The sequence below is a fragment of the Phyllostomus hastatus genome, unplaced genomic scaffold (genome assembly GCF_019186645.2).
Source record: "Phyllostomus hastatus isolate PE091 unplaced genomic scaffold, TTU_PhHast_1.1 phas_contig_1, whole genome shotgun sequence".
Lineage (NCBI taxonomy): Eukaryota > Metazoa > Chordata > Mammalia > Chiroptera > Phyllostomidae > Phyllostomus > Phyllostomus hastatus.
In genome coordinates, this window is record NW_025333498.1 from 7166529 (window position 1) to 7188238 (window position 21710).

General features: G+C 32.7%; 1 protein-coding gene across 1 annotated transcript; it reads left to right on the forward strand.

Moving 5' to 3' along the window:
* Positions 1–524: 524 nt before the first annotated feature.
* On the forward strand, positions 525–20724 carry ZSWIM2 (zinc finger SWIM-type containing 2). Its single transcript, XM_045827291.1, has 9 exons — positions 525–919; positions 2090–2166; positions 4263–4303; positions 12036–12246; positions 13292–13543; positions 16488–16572; positions 16961–17070; positions 18162–18315; positions 19880–20724. Exons 1-9 carry the CDS (start codon positions 626–628, stop codon positions 20426–20428), a joined length of 1773 nt encoding a protein of 590 aa, XP_045683247.1. The 5' UTR covers positions 525–625; the 3' UTR covers positions 20429–20724.
* The last annotated feature ends 986 nt before the right edge of the window (positions 20725–21710 follow it).

Sequence of the window (21710 nt, forward strand, 5' to 3'; positions counted from 1 at the left end):
AAAGCTCACAATTTGAAGTATTGGGACAAAGTCGCATACCTTGAAAATCTTAAGGGATTTGTAGGTTTAGAAGGCATACAGTCACTGGATTCTGAACCTCCCTTCCCAAAATCCATTCTTACCCAAACCTGCAGTTACAGATTACACACACACACACACACACACACACACACACACACTATGTGCACACATCCGGATTTAAGGATCTTGCTTCAGAGGTTAGAGTCCTGTCTTCCTCACCTTTGGTCTGCCTCAGCGACTGCTCAGATTATGCACAAAATGAGCATTCGGGAAATGTTTGTGGAATCTGTTGAACGTTAACTGTGGATCTGGGCTTTCTAATAAAGATAATGAATAAACAGGATAATCTTAGCATTCAGAGCCCAAACTGTAACCGGGTTGTGCAAGTGTCCTAATGCTATTCAAGAGCGCTGCCTGCGAGAAACCGGCAGAAGGAACGCAGAGATTTGACAGCTACACTTGCGGCAGCCAGCTTTCACACCAACCAGTTGATTGGTAGAAGTACTCCTCAGTCAGGAACGTCACTTCAGGAAGACGCGGAGGCGGGTGCAATCCGAGGAATCGCCACCGAACACACCTCCTTCACCAGCCAAAGCTTGGCGCAATGAACGCCGGGAAACCGTGGAGCACAACCTCCGTCACCAAGGCAACCGGCGGGCCAGCGGTTGTCAAGGAGAGCAGCGGGCGGCTCCGAGGGTCTCTCCCAGGCCGCCTGCGCCCGCACTCAGCCAGGATGATCCGCAGCGGCCCTACGGTCTCAAAAAAGAAAAAACACTTGAACCACCGCCTCAAGGGGCAACAGCGCTTGGCGCTGAGTAGCAGCATCTTCCTCCTAAGAGAGACTGGCCCCACCGGCTTCCTGCTGAGAGAGGAGGAGCCGGAGAACAAGGATTTTCGAGTAACTACCACCCCCAACTGCCTCCCGCCTCGCCCAGCCCACCGGCCTCCCGCCGCTGGGTCCCCCGCAGGTTCTTCCGCACGCAGCCGCCTGGCTGTGCTTGCTGCTACCCTCTGCCACCCCCCGCCCCGCGAGTGCTCCAGTCTCTAAAGATACGCGTATTACAGAGGGAACTAGTATTTGTTAGACAAGCGTCATTATTGGAGCTTAGGGCTCCCAATTGCATCCAGCTCTTGTAAAATGATGGCCCTTTGATCTTTGAGTTTGTAAAAGTGAGACGTTTTCTAAGAATGTACGGTTTGCTTTGCGTAGTTTCAGGGATTCATTGTTAGCAGTCACTAGCCCTGTAACTGAAACGAAATGAAGAGTCTACAATCTGCATACTGTATATATATTTGCTAAATATCGCAATTCGGTTTTTCTTTAGTCGCTCTGAAGCTATGAGACTCTTGAGTATTTAAATGGTGGTGCCTTGGAAAGATCTTAATGAATAAAAATTACTTTTAATTTTGCTAAAAGACCACAGATATTTTCAAATACTAGCACATCCTACTTTCTCGACTCAAAAATCAGCCACCGCACTGCCTCTCAGTAGTTGACTTGGAAATTTGTAACTCAGCGTTATGCATTTTAAGTACTGGGTACAGGTCACTAACTTGTGCTTATTTACCCATCCTTTTATCACTCTGTTGCTTACAACACAGCATTTAATACATGTTTTTAGCCAGTGTAGACTTGGTGAACAAAATTATTCTCCTTTAGCAAAATTAAATAAAGTAAACATCAAGTCAAGTGCACAAAAAATGAATCCAAAATCTAAAAAAAGGTCTTTAGCTTCACTGCAAGGTAAAATTTCCTCAGTAAAAAATAATTATAGATTTTTAAAGCTTTTAAAAGTAGATTTTTTCCACTTGCTTAAGTATATATCTTTTAAAAACAATCTTCACTAATAATGCAAGGTGTTAAACAAGGAAAAGAATATGTTAAGTGCAAAATCAGACTGGCGTAGAGAAATAAGATGTCCCTCTAGATGATATTAAATGTTTCAGACTTACCTAAACTAAATTACTTCTTGAAATCTCTTTTAATCTAATTAATCTATTAATTTAGTTTTACTCCAACTCTAAAAATTAACTGAAGTTTTTAAAAGTATGCATTTTTCTTTTAAAGGTTTTTCTAGGAAATCCTCATGTTTGTAACTGTTCCACATTTCAGAAAAAAGGGGAGCTTTGTAAGCATATATGCTGGTAAGTGACTTTGTAATGAAGAGCTTCCACAAAGTAACATATTAGTATATTATATATTTTACCTTCTTCATGGTTTGAGTACTGCAAGATTAAAGAAATTTGGTGCTGGGAAAATATAAAGGTAATGTGATCATCGCTTATCAGTATACTTTAGGGTATTTTAAGTAAGATTTAAGTTGAAAAACATACTGTCATGTCTACATGTTTTGAATGTTAATGTTTTTAATAAGAAAAATCAATTTTAGGTTCTTATTATGTACAAATGTGAAATCTAACTTATATGACAGGAAAAAACTCCCTGATTGACATCATTGATAAGTGTGTGGTTTGTTATATATATTTTTTAATTTATTGTTTTCATTTTCAGTAAATATTTAACTATGAGTCAATCTTTCAAGATAGAAGTAGGACTTCACTGAAGATTAGTTCTGTCAAATCTGAAATTTTTCCTCTAGTGTCAGAATCTGTTTGTAAGGGAATTCCAAAAATTAAAGAAAAAAAAACTATTTGCATTTAGTTTAACTCAATTCATTTTGTTTACCTACTATACTTACACCAACAATTCATTAATTATACTACTATAGAATGTGTATGACTGATATTTGAGAGAAAAAATCAAACAAGAAATTAAGAAAACAGTGTGTATCTCATATTTCCAGTGCTTTTTACAGGTTAAAAATCTGTAATATCTGTTATTTCTTATGCTTTTATTTACCAAATTATTTGTTTTATCAGTTTCTACTGAGTACCTACTAATGTAAGTTATTTACTCAAGTTAGCATAAAGATATAAAATATGGTCCTTTCAAAACTTGTAATTTGGTTTTATTATTATAATTACAATAAGTTTTTCCCATTTTTATTTGATACCAGCCACCTCAGGGCAAGGGCATTCTGTTCTGCTATTTATGTGATGTAAATCATTTGTTCCTGTATGTTAACTATGTATTAATTGGAAATGCAGTCCAAGTATTTAATATACTAAAATATATTTGATATGGTCAGTAAGAATTCAATATATTGGGTTGTCCAAAGGGTCCATTTAGTTTTTTCTGTAAAATAAAAGACACATTTTTCATTTTCACCAATAACTTGATTGATTTGGATATTTTGAGTAGGTTGACTATCTCCCACAGGGTGTAACGTTGATTGTTCTCAATCAATGTCTTAATTTGATCGTTACCAACTTCAGCTGGTCTTCCTGACAGTGGAGCATCGTCCAGCGAGAAATCTCCAGCACAAAACTACTCAAACCACTTTTGACACATTCCATCAGTCACAGCATCTTCTCCATACACTGCACAAATTTTTCTTTTTTGCATTTCAGTTGTGTATTTACCTTTCTTGAAATAATAAAGCATAATATGAGAAAAATGTTGCTTATTTTCTTCCGTCTTCAATATTTAAATGGCTACACAAATTCATCAGTTTTGATGTTTTATTTAAACGCATGCTAATATGATAGCTGTCACAACACAATCTAACAAAATTATTTCAACTGAAGTTAAAGACAACCAAGTGCTACCTTAGCCATCTTACAAAATCAAACTTTTTGGCCAACCCAACATATTTCCCACTTTAAAAAAATAGACATATTCTATTTTTTGCCATATTCTAGTTGGTGATATTTGAAAATATTTCTCTCATACATAATAATGGTATATATAGGAAAACAATCATTTGCTACTCTATCCAGAAAAGTATTCCATTTCTAGGAGTAGGAGACTTCTGGGAAAGTTCAAAGAGGTACTGTGAATACCTGAATTTCCTCACTAGCCTCTCTCTGTGAAGGACTTTATATCATGAAGGAGTACATGGGCTCTCCCTGGCAGAGTCTCTTTACTGTAAATGTCTTTTGTTTCCATTTATCATAATTTTTTTACATATGCTTATTTTAAAATGTAAATTTAACTACTGCTACAATAGAAAAATGGATGAGAGTTCTGAGTTTATCCCTACACATTCAGCAGTACAAATTCTATAATGTCATTCCTACTCTAAAATTAAAATGAAAAAAAAACCTTTTGAGGTTATATCAGAGATAAATGGGTTTTTTTGTTGTTGTTGTTATTTTGTTTTTCTACCTGTGAATTTTAGGGTCTTGTTGAAAAGATTCAAGCTTCCAAGGAATCATGAATGTAAGTTATATGTGCTTTGATTTATTTTACTAATTTGAAGTTAGTAAATTTAATAATTTGTATTTAGACATATTCTAAGTTTAGATAGTTATTTTTTCTAGACAGTCTGACAACTGTCTATAGCCCAGTTACAATTAAGGCAGCTGGAACATTTTTCTTCACATTTAATAAAAAAAATGTAACTTCATATGGCATTTTCAAATTCAAAGGCACTTAATTAAAAAAAGAGGTGAAACAATGGCCAATTATTCAGTAGAAAAAAATTCTCTCGGGTTCTAAGCAAAAATTCACAGTTTTCTGTATAAAGTTATTTTAACTATGAGAAAAAAAAATTTTAGATACCAGAAATAGACAGTTGTCATGACACATAATTTCATTCAAAAATGTTTACTGACTGAAGTTTTTATGCAAAAACATATATTTTTTAAGGAAAATAGTTTTTATGTTGGTACTTAAATTGAGTTTAAAATCAGGCATAGAGTTGTGTAACTAAATTCTAGAGCCCTCAAAAATAAAAAAGAAATATATTTTTAGTACAGGTTATTTAAATTTTTATACTTTATATTTAAGATATGTCATTATAAAAGTGTTCTCTATAGTCAGTTGAGTTATTTGACTTACACTATACCCATCTAAGAATTGTAACAGCATTTTAAATTTATTAATAAATGTTCATGATATACATAAAGCATTAAAGTGATAATCAGTTTTCATTTCTTTTCATTCAAATGGTATCAGTTCTATTTAGACAACTACATTTACCCCCAGCTATTATATAAGTACAATCACTGTAGCTATTTAAGTTATACTGGATAATAAATTAATAGTAGTGTTCCACAGGGATTTTTTTTTAATTTTTATTGAATTTATTGGGGTGCCTTTGGTTAATCAAATTATATAGGTTTCAGGTGTACAATTCCATAACACATCATCTGTATATTGTATGTTCACCATCCTAAGTCTCCTTGCATCACCATTTATCCCTCCTTTAACCTCTTCTACCTACTCCCAACCCCTTTCTCTCTGGGAATCACCATACTGTTGTCATCTGTACCTATGAGTTTTTTCTTTGCTTAATCCCTTCACTTTTTCACCCAACCACCCAACCCCTCTCTCTTCTCACAGCTGTCACTTTGTTCTCTGTATCTATGAGTCTGTTTATATTTTGTTTGTTACTTTTTATTTTGTTTATGAGATTCCACATGTAAGTGAAATTGTATGATACTTGTCTTTCTCTAACTGGCTAATTTCACCTAGCATAATACTCTCCATGTCCATTCTTGCAGTCACAAAAGGTAAGATTTCCTTCTTTTTTACAACTGAGTAGTACTACAGCTTTTTTTCCATTTATCTACTGATGGGCCCCTGGGCTGCTTCCAAATACTTGTTTTTGTAAATAATGCCATAATGAATGAACATAAGGGTGTATATATTCTTTCTGATTGGTGTTTTGGAATTCTTAGGATATTATATTCCCCCAAGTAGAATCGCTGTGGCAAAACTCAGTTCCATTTTTAATTTTTTGAGGTAACTCCATACTGCTTTCCACCGTGATTGCACCAGTCTGCATTCCCACCAATAGTGCACAAGGGTTCCTTTTTCTCCACAACCTCACCAACACTTTTTTGTTGATTTATTGATGATAGCCATTCTGACAGGTGTGAGGTGATCTCTCATTGTGATTTTAATTTTCATTTCTCTGATGATTAGTGACATTGAGCACCTTTTCAGGTATCTATAGGCCATCCATGTGTCCTCTTTGGAGAAGCATCTATTCAGGTCATTTGCCAACTTTTAAATTAAATTTTATTTTATTTTTGCTGTTGAGTTTTATAAGTTCTTTATTTTGGATATTAACCTCTTATCAGATGTATTGTGAATATGTTCTCCCATTCAATGGGATGCCTTTCCATTTTGTTGATGGTATCCTTTGCTGTGCAAAAACTTTTTAGTTTGTTTGATGTAGTCCTATTTATTTTTTTCTTTGATTCCCTTGCCTGGGGATATATATCAGGAAAAACTATTGCTACAAGAAATGCCCACAATTTTCCTGCCTATGTTTTCTTCTAGGATTCTTATGGTTTTGAGTCTAACATTTAAGTCCTTAACCCATTTTGAGTTTATTCTTTTGTGTGGCATAAGAAGGTGATCTAGTTTTATTTTTCTGCATTTATTTTTCTAATTTTCCCAACACCCTTCATTGAATAAACTATCTTTAGTTCATTGTATGTTTTTGCCTCCTCTGTCAAATATTAATTAACTATAAAGGTGTGGGTTTATTTCAGGGCTCTTTAGTCTGTTCCATTGGCCTGTCTTTATGCCACCGCCATGCTGTTTTGATTACTATGACCTTGTAGTATAGTTTGATATCAGGTAGTGTGATTCTTCCACCTTTGTTCTTCCTTCTCAAGATTGCTATGGTTATTCTGGGTATTTTATGGTTCCATATAAACTTTTGGAATATTTTTTCTAATTCTGTGAAATATGCTACTGGTATCTTAATAGGAATTAAATTGAATCCATAGATTGCTTTGGGTTGCATGACATTTTAATGATGTTAATTCTTCATCTCCATGAACGCAGAACGTGCATTTACTTATTTGTATCTTCTTCAATTTCTTTTGTACTCTTCTCCTACGCTACATATTCTCTTAGAAATGTCTCCTGTTTTGGGTTTTTTTTTTAATATCTCCAGCTATTGCCATTATAACCAGTGATATCAACACACCAGTATTTCTACCTTCCTTATGGGCAGCTCAATTTTGGATGTCCCAATTGCATTTTAAATACTAGATTTCTCTCAGATATGCTCTGCTTTTGTATTTTCTACCTCACATATTGGCTTTCTTTATTCTTTAGTCTGCAAAACTAGAAACCTTGGGATTCTTAATTTTTCTTCTATTTTCTCTCACACATATTTAGTTCCTCCATCATAAACAAATCCTATTTATGTTGACACCCTACCTATTGTACTTGTCAGTGCTGTTCTTATCTCTCCATCCTCAGTCTAACCATTGTTCGACTTTCATCAGCCCTTAATACTATTCTGTGTGGCTTCTTTGTTTCCAGCACTTTCCCTTTGTTGCTTCCTCCTTCACACTATGGACAAAAAGTTTTTTCTGGCTCTGACTGGTGTGGCTCAGTGGATTGGGCGCAGTCCCACAAATCAAAAGGTTAATGGTTTCTCTTCCTCCCTCCCTTCCCATCTCTCCAAAAGTAAATAAATAAAATCTTTTTAAAATAAATTTATTTCTGAAATGTCAATTACGCTCTTCTTCATCCTCTCTCCCAATCACTTCATACACAGTGATTAGATTGCATGATTTTATACAGATTTGTTTGATTCTCTGTTATTCCATTTTATCCTTTGAAAGTTAATGTCCTCTGCAAAGTGTTAGTTTCTGTGCATTATGTTCCATGTCATTTTCGTAAACCACCTATGCTGGGGCCATGTAGGAGAAATATAATGTGAGTCATGTATGTAATTTTCTAGTAACCATGTTTATCATTAATTTTTTTTAAAAGAAAAGGAAATCAATTTTTAAAATATATTTTATTTTAATGCAGTACATCAAAATACCATCATGATAACATGTAATCAGTCTAAACATTATGAGATATTTAATGCTTTTTTATGCTATTTTCAAAATGTAATGTGTACTCTATGCCTACAGCATGTCAATTCAGACTCTATATTTTCATTAGAAATACTTAAGATCTGCATTTAGACTTCATAAGATACTCAGTTAAAAATAGATTCACATAATACCCAAATTGTTACACATATAAATTTTCTAACAACTATAGATGATCAGTTATCCATTTATGTTTCTCAAAACAAAATTAAAAATTCAGCTTTTCAGCCACATTAGCCACATTTCAAGTACTCCATGGACACATATGGCTAGTGGCTACTACATTGGATAGTGCAGACCTATCCAATTATTCAACAAATATTTATTGGACTGCGTATTAGTCAGAAGTTCTGCTAGGTGGTTTTTATAAGTGATATCATGTAAACTATGAATATTCAGATTTTTCATCTGTAAAGGTAGCAATGTTAATATAAATCAATGTATTTATGTTGTATGATTTTTAGTATTTGTTGTAAGCAGAAACTGCCTTATTCTTTTTATAAATATAAACATCAGTGCACAATAGGGAATTTTTTGAATGCTTAAAATTAATTCCATATATCAAATTTTAAAACTTATATTTCCTACTAAAATAAAGGATATTTTATATCTCCTATATTAAAAAGAAGTTTCAATTAGGCAACTAGGAGAAAATTCTTTGTGCACAAGTATACATAGAAAGTAGAAGTCTTAATGACCTTGAAATTTATCATTTCAATGAAAGCTAGAACAAACATACATGAAAATTAAAGTAATTTAAAGAAAGCCATAAACAGTTATTCGTTAGAATATCTAAGTATCTACAAAAGTGTGGAGGAGATGGTTACTGGTAATGAAGGAGAGGAGTCTTTTAAAAATCATTCATAGATTCTTTTCTAAAACAAATCTGGAACAATTATTTGTACCCTAGTATTGCATATCAGAAACTTGAGACTAAGTTTTATTTTTGAAGATCTACAAAAATGAATACACAGGAATTTTATATCAGTTTGAACACTGAGTATTCTTTCCCATCAGCCAACAAATTATTTCCCAGCAAAACCTAGGTGTATCATCTAATAATTTCTTCTAAATGTCTAGCAAAAACCATCTGTTTCTTTTTAAATTAAATATTTATAGATAAAATAAAAACTGTATTAAAGGAAAGTTTTTACAATTCCCACCACAAGTATATAGTAAATTTTTTATTTTTTATTTTCCTTTTGACTTTGTATTTCTGTATACCTAATAGTCTATGGGAATTCTGTTTCCTGCTTTTCGTTTCTACTTGTTATTTTCTTTGTAAATGAAGCTTTTTATTCTTTCAATTATTTCTTTAGCCTAAAATCTCATTAATTGGATCTCAAAGCAAAAGTATTAGTTTTTATTGAGATATAACTGACATATAACATAATATTAATTTCTGGTGTATAATATAATGATTCAATGTTGTATATATGTAGCAAAATTATTACTACAATACATCTAGTTAATATCCATCACCACACATACTTATAAATCTTTTTCTTGTGATGAAGAATTTTAAGATATACTTTCTTAGCAACTTTCAAATACACAATACAATATTATTAGCTATATTCACCATGAATTTTGCATTTTATAACTGGACATTTGTATGTTTTGACCACCTTCATCAACTTCTCCCACCTCCCAGCCTCTGCTTTTGGCAACCACCAATCTGTTCTTTGTGTCTATAAGTTCAGGGTTTTGGGTTTGGGGTTTTTTAAGTATTAATACTTTTAAGTATGCTACACATATGTATTGCCAAGTTGGTCTTTAAAATTCTTTTGCTGATTTACAATTTTGGCAATATATCAATTTTCTGCTAGTTTTGTTTGTTTTCTGGACGTGTGTAACCATGTTAGTTACACATATAATGAAAGAGATAAACGACATATTTAAGTCTCCAAAAAAAATTAAAGACATAGAAATATTTTGAAATGGTAATGATATTTCTATAACACAGGAAAAATAATTTAGTCACACAAAAGTGAGAATAAAATACCAGATACAAGTACCAGATACAAAGTAATTTTTTCATACTTAGTAAATTAAATTAGAAAATGGTTTCCATTTTCCCATTCATCTAACATAGAAGATTAAGGTGCTTCGAAATAACTTCTAAAATACAAAAAGAAATAGCATAAGGAAATAAAATATAACATTTTACGTATTTATTATTCTTACTCATTAGGTTATATTTTGTATCTGCACCTCATTCTTATTTTAACTCACCATTTCTTGATATTAATGGAATTAAATGTCTTCTATTGTCTTCTTTTACTATTTGTACTTCATGTATGAGTTCTGTGAACTTTGGCTATTTATTTATTGGGAAAACTACAAACTTTTACTAGATATAAGAATTACCCTTCTTTGTAAATATTTTCCTAATGTTGTAATTCTTTTTTATATGGCTTTCTTAAATGCTGTTATACATATGGATTTTTTGAGTTCTTGAATCTGGTCATTTTTACATTTTACATGTATTGCTTCAATACTTTGAAAGTTTTCCTTCTTCCATAGTATTGATAAATAGTCTTTGGGAGGTTTTTTCTACTAGTTTCTTTTTTATTTTTATTGTTCATTATGGTATCCATATGTAGTTGTGTTAGTATAAGTGGAGGTTGGTATTTGGTTTGAGTTAGTTATTTTTTTCCATTTTGCTTCCCAGTTATCTCAATATCAGTTACTGGGTAGTGCTTTTTTCATCCTTGTTTCATAATGACTATTATTCAATGAGTTCTGTTACTTATTGTTTTGTAATAAATTGTGATGTCTCATAAACTAGCTGTCTTGCTCTTCTCTTTAAAAGGACATTCTTTCATAGTCCCATACATAAATTTTTTTCCAAATTAATTTGAAAAGAGTTTGTTTATCCCTTTTATTCCCCAGCTCATGCTATACCATGCAGAACAGTTTGTGACGAACTTCTCCCATGAACTTCTATGTTTCAGTATTTCTCCTGACTTACAGAATCTTTGTTCTCAAAAACACAATCTTTCACTCTTCATTTTCCTCCCCATTTTTAAGGAGCAGATGTTGCTGTGTCTCTGTGACAAATAGCCCTCATCCTCCAAAGTGATTGTTAATTAAAGTCTGATACCCTCCTACATCCCACCTGCTACACCTCCTCAGACAGGGAACAGAGATTTCTGTATTGAAATGTAACTGTTGTTTTCAGTGTTTTCAGTGTTTGAGCCTTACCAGGAAATGAAGCTTTTTCATTATCCTGCAAATAATTTAAATCTATATGTATTAAAGAATGTATAAAGTGAATATCATAACTCAAGGGGACCAATAACAGCTGGCACTTAAATTATGGCATGTTTAGGAAAGGGAAAGGAAAAGACACATGAGGATAGGTGAGAAAATAAAGGAATCTTGGATGCCCTGATCAAAACTGTATGCACTTAGAATACAATTTCTTATAAACACAGCAGGATGGAGAAAATTCAGAATTCAAAGAATTTACATATCAAGGGTACAGGCCAATATAGTTTCTAATAGATTGTCCTGAGGAATATTTAGTAAAACTGTGAAGGATACAGCAGCCAACATACTCTTTTAGGGGCATAAAAATGAGACAAGAGGACAGGCACAATTATTTGAGTCTTGCTCTCCTTTTATATATTAATCTAACAAATACTAATTACATTAATATTACTCAAGTACCCCTACTTCCCTTTATGTATCCATGCCCCATGTCTTTTGATATTTCTGAATGTTGATAAAATACTTGTTCATGGAAAAGTGAACAGATCAAAATGTAAGACATAATTATAACACCAATCCAAGGATGAACACTATCACACTATCATAAAATTAATAATCCAAAACCCTTATAATGCACTAGTTGCATTGACCATATTTAGTGAGAAAAAACGAGGCAACTTCCATTCTTTTTATAAAAGACTCTTTTCTGACCATTTAGCTCTGAAAGGACTACAAAAAAATAGTAAAGTTGAATGTAATAATTCAACCAAAACTGTCTTTCTGATATTTGAAAGAAAATGTTAACTTTCAGCATAAATTGTTCCAGTTTTGTATCTTTAATTTTGCTACTGAATTTTAATACTTATGGATTTTTTCACTAGATGCACTGAAGTTAGGTCTCATGGAAGGAGAAATCAATGACTTGCTTCAGGGAATACATCAAGTTAAAGTTCCCAAAAAAATAGAAAATGATGAAAACTCACATATTGAAGAAGATGGATACATTAAACAGAAGGAAATTGACTCAGATGATATCTGCTCTATTTGTCAAGAAATACTTTTAGAAAAAAGGCTTCCTGTCACTTTTTGCAGGTGATTTTTTAAAAATAAAACTTAGGAAAAAATTCTAATTTAATTTTTATAATTTATTCCCTTATGAGACATGTTGATAGAGAAACTGTATATATTTAAACAACTGTGTTTAATTGGTCTTCCTTTGCTTCCTAACATACAGGTTGTGAGAGGTCCTGCTCTTACTTTAAATATTTCTGGGGTACATTTTAAAGGGTGAAAATTAAAACATAATTCCATTTTATTCCTCTTCTCACTTGAAGTGTATTAAAGTGGAATAATTTTTTACATTTCTGTTTTAACATGTGAACACATGCCATGGTATAGAGTAGTTACAAAGAGTTTTTTAAAGTAAAGATTGTTTTACTTTAAATGATAAAAATTCTTTTCAGTTTTTCTGGACTCTATTTTTAAAATTAAATCATTTAAAACTTCACACAAATGTTTACTGAGAGTGTCATAGTCAACTAGTCAATGCACTTGGACTTGCAAACTTTGGGCAACTGTTTGCTATTGAACTTTTTCATTCTTCTTTTTATTCCTAATCATTTGCCTAAATTTTCATCCACATTATAGTGTTTCAAATGACTGTTTTTATTGTATATTTAAAATGTATTAATTATTTCCCCAAATATCATTTCTCTCAGTAGATATTTATTGGGTCCTGCCACATACTGTGTGATTTCTAGAAAAAAAAAGGTGATGCCCCTGCCTTTAGTGATGCTTTTTATTTAGAAAGCAATTAGGATTGTTATAATGTTCTTTTTTGTTAAGATTATTGCATTCTCACTTTACAAATGAAAAGTATTTTAGTGCTGAAATTTTTTTTACCACAATTTTATTAAAATGGGGGGATTTGTTTGGAATTCTTATGTACTAAACTAAATTAATGAAAATAGATTAGGTAGATAAGAGAAGATATGATATGTGTTTACATATGTAATCAAGCTATATCTAGAAAATCAGTCTATTTTATGGGAAGTAAAAATGATAGCAGAGAAAATTGTATTTATATAATATATATAACTTTGCATTTACAAATGGTAATATTATTTCATTTTAACAGGCTTGGCTGTGGCAATAATATGCATATAAAATGCATGAAGATCTTAGCTAATTATCAGGATACAATATCAAACACTTCTATGTTGAAATGTCCTCTGTGTAGGAAAGAGTTTGCACCACTAAAACTTATTTTGGAGGAATTCAGAAACTCTAGCAAACTTGTGGCTGCAGCTGAGAAAGAGCAACTGGACAAACAACTTGGAATTCCCTGTAATAACTGTAAACAATTTCCAATTGAGGGAAAGTGTTATAAGTAAGTGGCATCAGTACAATTATGAGCAAGTATTTTTTTTTAACTTTAGGAAACTTTGAGCATCAGAGTACCTACCAGTCATCTAGCCTGCCTTCTTCCTTTCCTCCTTTATATAGTGTGTTTTCTTCATTGCTGGGCATTTATTAGGATTTTCAGTCCAGTGATTTATGTCATCCCAGTACCTCAGATTATCAATTGTTTTATTTTCTTCCCTTATACATGCACATTGGCTTTGCACTCCTGTCCAGATTGAGAGTCTGAAATAGTATCCTGGCTTGGAAGTTCTGGACACAGGCTTTGTGAATTTGTCCTCGATGAATTTCCAAGCTCAGAGCATTGCTAGACAGACTGCTCACCCTCTGTAACTTCCTTCAAACTACTAATTAGATCATTGCCAAATCATTGCCTAGGTTTGAGCCAGAGGGATATTAACTAGATTGACTGAATATTTAATCAAGTTCCACTGTTCCAGGCACCTGTAGCAGCAGGTGCATTATTTTGTTTTCTTTTTTGTCTTATACCTCAACAAGACACTTATTAGAGAAACAATTTCCATTACTTTCATGAATAATCCCCAAACTTCCCCATAATTGCTCTGCTTGGGAAATTGTGCTTTCTTAATTAAAATTTTAACTTAACTGTGTGTTCAGAAGAAAATATTTTATTTCAAGCTTAAATATTCTGCTAAAATACATCAGTTTACTTTACGGTCTTCCTGGAATTACATGAGTCCAATAAACATATTTTTAAACCTGCTCATGAAACCATGAAACTGTTTGTATCCCCCTAACCTTTCTCCTTTGAACTCTTCCAGTCCTTTTTCTCTCCATGTGTCACATAGAAGAGAATTAACTAGAGCACCATTAGCAAAAGTCTTTATTGGAAAGCAGCTGGCCTGAGAAGGCTACAAAGGAATATTTCACTTGAGGAGGAAGGGCAGAGTGTTTACACAGGTTTAGCAGGAGGTGTTCAGCTAGTTTGAGGAATGTTGGTTAAAGGGGTTTTAGAAAAAGGAAAAACTCGTATCTGGCATTAGAAGCCATTGTTTGAGTAATTTAATTTTTTCAAGAAGAGTGGGTCAGAACAATAAGGAACTAAGGTCACAGGCAAAAAAATAAATATTCAGAGGAACAGCTGTGGGGGATAAGGACACACAAAAGCCACAGTGTAAACCTCTCCATCTTTCTAGTAATATGTTCCTCAAATGGTTAATGTGTGGTTTTGGTAGATGATTTGAAATCTTGCTTTTGAGTATTTTGTTGATGACTATGTGTATATTCCTCTGTCACTCCGAGCTGACTGCTCTTTCTGTTCTCATCATAGATGATTCTTCTTACGACCCCTCAATACAGGCTTTCCCCACTATTCCGCTCCCTGTCCGACGCTGTGTACACTCTCCTTCAAGAGTAACTTCTCTTGGGTTTAACGAACAATCATTCACCTCTGTATCAAACCTCTGTTACAAATTAAAGAATAAATTTCTACCATTTTTTACTTCATTAACTTCCATTTCCTCAAATACTAACATATCAGTCATTGGCCTAAAAAAACTATTTCCAGTAGTTTTTGGAATTTGAGTAGGAGACAAGATAAACTGGAAAGCTTTTCAGGTCCCTCTTAGAGTTTTACATTATAGCTACTTATCTTTTCAGAAGCTAATACCAAAAATATCATAAATATGTGAAAATATAGAAATGCTTAACTTTTGGTAGCCCAGCATAATTTGTGTTATTAAATTAATTGTACCATTGCTCTGATTGATTAATGTTAATTGCTAAGAATCTTCTCTGTATGTATAAACAGTAATAATGAATAAATTAGCACTTGCCACTTCTAAGATGACTGAAGGGCATAGTTTCCCAGATTTCTCATGGAAATCGTCTTCTAAAGCTTAGGTAAGTTGAATAAGAAAATAAGTTTATTTGCTCAGAATATTACTTTATTGGTGAATATTGCTACAAGTAGATTAGAATTCTCTGCTGTAGCAAAATTTTTATAAATGATACAAATCTGCAAGTGAACTTTTGTAGAAAGTGAAGTTTGTTTTAAATATGTCAATAATTTTTATTGAAAACTTTATGTCTGTGTGTGTGTGTGTGTGTGTGTGTGTGTATATATCTTTCCATTTTGTGAGGAGAGAGGATGTAATACAATTCCTGTTTTCAAGAAGGATCCTGCTAAGTATAACTCTAGCATTCATGAGCAATTGGAAAACAACTGGATAATTAAATGATAGAATACCTAAAAGGCTGTTGATTCCATGGAAATTTAGAGAAACAGATAAATGAAAACTGAAGTACCCCAGGAAGACATTATGGAAGAGATATGTGGTAGGCAAAATAATGCCCTCCCAAATATGTCTCCATCCTAATGCCCAGAACCTGTATGTTTGCTTACATGTTATAGGGCAATTAAGATTTTCAAATGGAATTATGGTTGCTAATCATCTGACTCTGAAATAGATTATCCTGGATTACCTGGGCCTAGTATAATCCCAAGGAGTCTTAGAAGTGGAAGAAGGAAATAAAGAAGAGAGTCAGAGAGAAATGTAACTATGAAAGGAAGGCACAGAGAGATGCTGTATTGCTTGCTTTGAAGATGAAGGAAGATAAGCTAAGAAGGTGGGCAGCCTCTAGAAGATGCAAAGGACAAGGAAAGAGATCTGTCTAGGGCATCCAAAACATGCAACCTTGCAAACCCCTTGATTTTAGCCCATTGAGACCCATGCCAGACTTCTATTTCACAAAACAAGAAAGTAATAAATAGGTACTGTTTAAGCTGTTTGATGTAACTTGTTCCAGTAGCAATAGGAAACTGATACAGGGTGAGGCATTTAGGATGGGTTTGTCATATCTGCAGAGTCCCCAGGAAATTTTGGCCAGAATTTTTCATCAAAAACCATCAAAATGATTGGGTTCTTTCTTGTATGTTTTGCATTTTTTAGGTGTACCAAATGTACAGAATATCATTTATGCCAGAAATGCTTTGATAGCTGCTGCCATCCTTCTCACTCATTTACATTTCGTGAGGTACAGTATGCATTTTGAATTTCATATAGTATTTGTCCTATTATAAAATGAATCTGAGAATAATGAGAACAGATAACACTCTGGAATAGAGTTAAGTGAATTTTAGTAAAAACCAAAGACCATAATTTTGGGGAAACTCTTTTTCATAAGGATGTACAAGGCAGCCAGTTCTTAAATTTGTAATTTATAAAATCCAACACAATAACAAACATGATAATATTATACATAAATCATAAGCCATTAAGCTTGAAGATTCCTTTTTAAAAGACTTCAACATTACCAATTGACTTATCACATCATGTTATTGATATGCAGCCTATTAATTTTAATCCACAAAATAAAAATTTTTATGATTTGGAAAGTAACATATACTTTTTACCTATCACAGAAGAGAAATCAAAGGTGGAAATCAGTAGAAAAAAGACCAAATCAAGTTGTAAATATAGATATTAAAAATGATGTGGAAGAAAAGATGCCACACTTTCAAGAAAAGCAAGGGTGAGATTCTAAGTGAAATTTATATTTCTTGTAGGACTTGGGATATTTATATAATTTCATTCATTTCCTTATTCAATCAATATGAATTGAGTACTTATTATATACTAGGTGACATTACTGTGTGCAAGTGAAGAGCAAGGTTCTAGAGTCAGGCTGCTTAAATTCAAGCCTAGTACAACCACAGGCTGGCTGTGTGACTTTTGGGCTAGTCACGTCACTTCCCTCTGCCATATTTTCTTCATCTTTGTAAGGGGGATAATTCTAAAACCAGCCTCCCAAGGATTTTGTGAATATGAGATGGATTAAAACACACAATAAATATTCAAATAATGTTGTCTGTAATTATTATTAATTCTACCAGAAATTGTACTGGGTATTAGGGAAATAGCAATTTCCTCAATAATGATCACCTTAATAAATGTAAAATTAAAACTGACAAGTGATGAAAAGAAAAAATAGATGGGGATTTGAGATTTGCTTTGAAATAACTGGCTTCTAGGGGAAGGAAGTCTCTTCTGCCTCATTCCCTCTCTCCTCTACCCCCTTGGAAGAAGAATACTAAGCAGATTGATTGTATTTCAGAACACAGATTGGACTATTTGCTAGTGGACAGGCTTCAGACCTGATCTACCAAGTTATCTTAGTGAGCTGGAATATTTAACGTGGCTTACTGTATACCTTCCTATCAGATGACAGAATAGATTGGGTTGTATTTTTCTAAAAAAATAAAATTTTTTTAAAAAGCTTACGTGTTGGCTCAGACTGTAGTAATTTGAGTATGTGGTTCTCATCAAAATTCTGTTGTTTCATTTACATTAAAAAGCACAAGTCAAAAAAAATCAGGTTAGTATTTTTATTTGAAATGACTAAATTTGTTCTTTAAGAAGTTGATGTTAAAGTTGGATCCATCGTGTTCAGGATCAATAACAATCGATTTTTTAAAACTTTATATGTGTGAAATTTATTATCTTCAGAAGAAAAGCATTGGGTTTATATGCATTGTTTATATGGAGGTTATTACCTGTACTATTGATTACTTCCTGATGTATAATCATATATGAACATTCATGTCTCTGCTTATTCTCTTTCAGCCAGGTTTACACACCAAAACATGTGGTAAAGTCACTGCCTCTCTTAGTGATCACAAAGAATAGTATGCTGCTTGCTCCAGGCTACCAGTGTCGACTTTGTCTGAAGGCATTTTGTCTTGGTCAATATGTAAGATTGCTCCCATGTACTCACAAGGTAGAAGTCACATTTTATTTTGACTTTTTCCCTGTAGAGCCAGTGTTTACAAACAAAGTGTCAAAGCCTTTCACTTTTTAGTTGTGTTACTTGCAGATGTTGGAACTGAATAGTACGTGCAGAGGAGCTGCAACAGAGACCACTGACAGGGCAGCTTTGCCCCCTAAGGATGGGTTCCTACTGATGAGGACGCATTTCTGTATACACTGTCTAGGAAAGATAAAATGCCCCTTTAAGTTAGTCTTTTATCCACTTTAGTTAACTGTAAAAAAGGAAAAGCTTATAGAAGACAAAATTTTAATGTATTTTTCTGATTCTTTGGATGAAACATGCTTAATTTAACATCATTTATTGTTTTTAAATGAACTCACTGGAATCAAAGTCTTTGTTGCTTGATCACTGTGCAGTCAGTAACCAGGTTTTCTCTGAAATAAACTTGTTTCTTTTTTAATTTTACTTTTCAATTACAGTTTACATTCAATATTATTTTTGTATTAGTTTCAAGTGTGCAGCATAGTGGTTAAATGGTGGTTAAATAATCATATACTTTACGAAGTGACTCCTCTCTCGATATTCCCTGTACCCACCTGGCACCATACATAGTTAATAAAATATTATTGACTGTATTCCCTATGCTGTACTTTACATCCCTGTAACTATTTTGTAACTACCAATATGGAAAGAAACACACTCATAGATGCAGAGAACAGACTGATGGTTGCCAGAAGGGAGGGGCATGCCTGGGGGACTGGGTGACAAAGGTGAAGGAAGCACAAATTGGTGACATGAAATTGTTTCAATAAATAATAGCTATAGAGTCACTCTTAGCTGAAATCTGATAGTCTTTCTTCCCAAGAATGTGGTTGATTTTATATCTTATCATCATCAGATCAATTTTCTTTTTTTTAATAATTTCTAAAATATTTTTTTAAATTTTAATCATTGTTCAAGTACAATTTTCTCCCTTTTACTCCCAATCCAGCCCACCCACCCAACCCTCCCCACTTCCCTCCCATTACCACCCTCCCCCTAGTTTTTGTCCATGTGTCCTTTAAATTTGTTCCTGTAATTTTTTAAATAATTTCTAAATGTTTTTTTAATTTTAATCATTATCAGATCAATTTTCAACTTGAGTTGGTTATGATTTTTTTATTATTTAATAATTTTTATTTATTAGAGACAGTGAAATTAATGGCTTGAATAAGTAGTTTTAAATGAAATTACAAAAATCATATCCATAGAAGGCTTTCCATTTTAATGTTGAAAATGGACATCCTAATATAGGTATATTATATTTTATGAAAATAAAATACTTATAATTCTGTAAGCTATGCCACATTCATAATGGTTTTACCATTTTCAAGAAACTTATAACCCATAACCAATAACATATTTAAGAGAACCTCTTCAAAATATTTACATAAAACTAGATAAATTATAATTACCTTCCATTTTTGCTAGTTTGATAGTAACACAATAATGTAACAGGAAAATTTACATAGATAATATACATTATAAACAATCTAGTTATACCCCTGATTAACTTACAACCTTTTCTTTTAAGTTTCATAGGAAATGTATTGATAGTTGGTTATTCTACAAATGCAATTCATGCCCTCTTGATGGACAAGTTATATATAATCCTTTAATCTGGAAAAATTCAGCAGCGAATGGATATGTACCTCACTCTGTTTCAAACACAGCCATCAGTCATCTGTCAAAACAAGAAGAATCAAGACTTTTTATTCCTGGTACTGGATTAATCTTAAAGCAAAATAGACTTGGAATTTTACCTAGCATCCATCAACGTAATTCTGCAACGTTGAATTCACCTCAAAGTTCCACAGATACCAATCAGAATATAACAATAGATGATCCACACTCTATAAAATTAGATGATTCAAATTTAAGAAAATTAATCTATGAATATAAAATTAGCCAACATTTCCCCAGGTATCTTCAAGATTTGCCCACTAGAAATGTTGGGAGAATATTATCTCAGACATTTTTTCCTTCTATTGCTCCCAAGCATGTATCCCAGTGGAAGAGAAGGCACATGTATCAAGGGAAGGTGCCACACTGGTCAAAGCCAGAAGATGACCAAAGGCGGTAAACATATCAACCACAATTTAAAGAAGATTCTTGGTACTAAAATGAAAGAGTAAAATAGGAGACCAAATACTTCCAGAAGATTTAAGTCTTATTGTCAATTAGGATACAACTAAGTCAGTCTGACCAAAAAGCTTGATAATTGTATGGGGTAAAAACAAAAATGCCATCTATCAAGGTCTTTATCTCATCCTTTAAATAAAAAAGTCCTGAGCTATATTTAACATTGGAAATTTAGTTACAAAAATATACTTTAGATTAACATCAGAGTTTTTTAATATTTGGATATTGAACATAAAATATTTTATTTGTAGAACATAAAACACTATGTACTTTTGACTAATGTATATAAAATTCTCTGTTGTCATTTTGTTTACCTGTCTACACTTAGGGGAAATTAGCCCACTCCTTATAAGACTTAAGGCATTAGGTGTCTTGATGAGTATGTTCAGTATGTTATTAACTATGAATAATTTTTAGAACTTTTATATCTGATTTTACACTGATTAAAATAATTATTATTGCTTAATTTAAGGAAATATATTTTCCTTGCATGGAATCATTGTTTTCAAACATTCTACCTGATAACATATAATGGGATTCTTTCCATGTACTTGTGTGATTTTTGCACTTTTTTATAGTAATAATCATATAGGTATAATATGGGAGGGAGGAATCAGGGGAGGGAGGTGGGGATGTCTAGGGTAAGGGGAAAAGGTGGGGGGAAAAGGCAGACAGCATACTTGAACAACCATAAAATCTAAAAAATGGGAAAAAATTAAAAATAAAAATAAATTTAAAAAAATTTTTTTAAATAATAATCACCATAGACCTATAAGTAAATCCAGATGGTAGTTTTCTATTTCCTTAGTTTTCTTATATATGAAATAAAAATAAAATATTCCTATAATACCATATGCACATTTATAATGGTTTTTAAGTACTAGAAAATTTCCTAATACAATCAATATTAAAGGACCTATGTTTTAAAAACAGCTCTATTTCCAAAATAATTAACCATTGTTTTAAAATGTTCACTTTATACAGGAGAGTTAACACATCCTTATGGCAAAAATATAAATGTGTATTTTTGCCTTACCCATGGAATGAGAACTCTTTATTATCCTCTTATTTCACTGAAATAGGAAGGATGCACTCATACCAATGGCTATATATCATGTATCTGAGGCATGTTGGTCTCCTCTAGCAAAAGCATCACATCTGACACAGCCACTGCAATTGGGATTACCACTTGCTTCACTGAGTTTGTGGTTGTAACAGTTTGC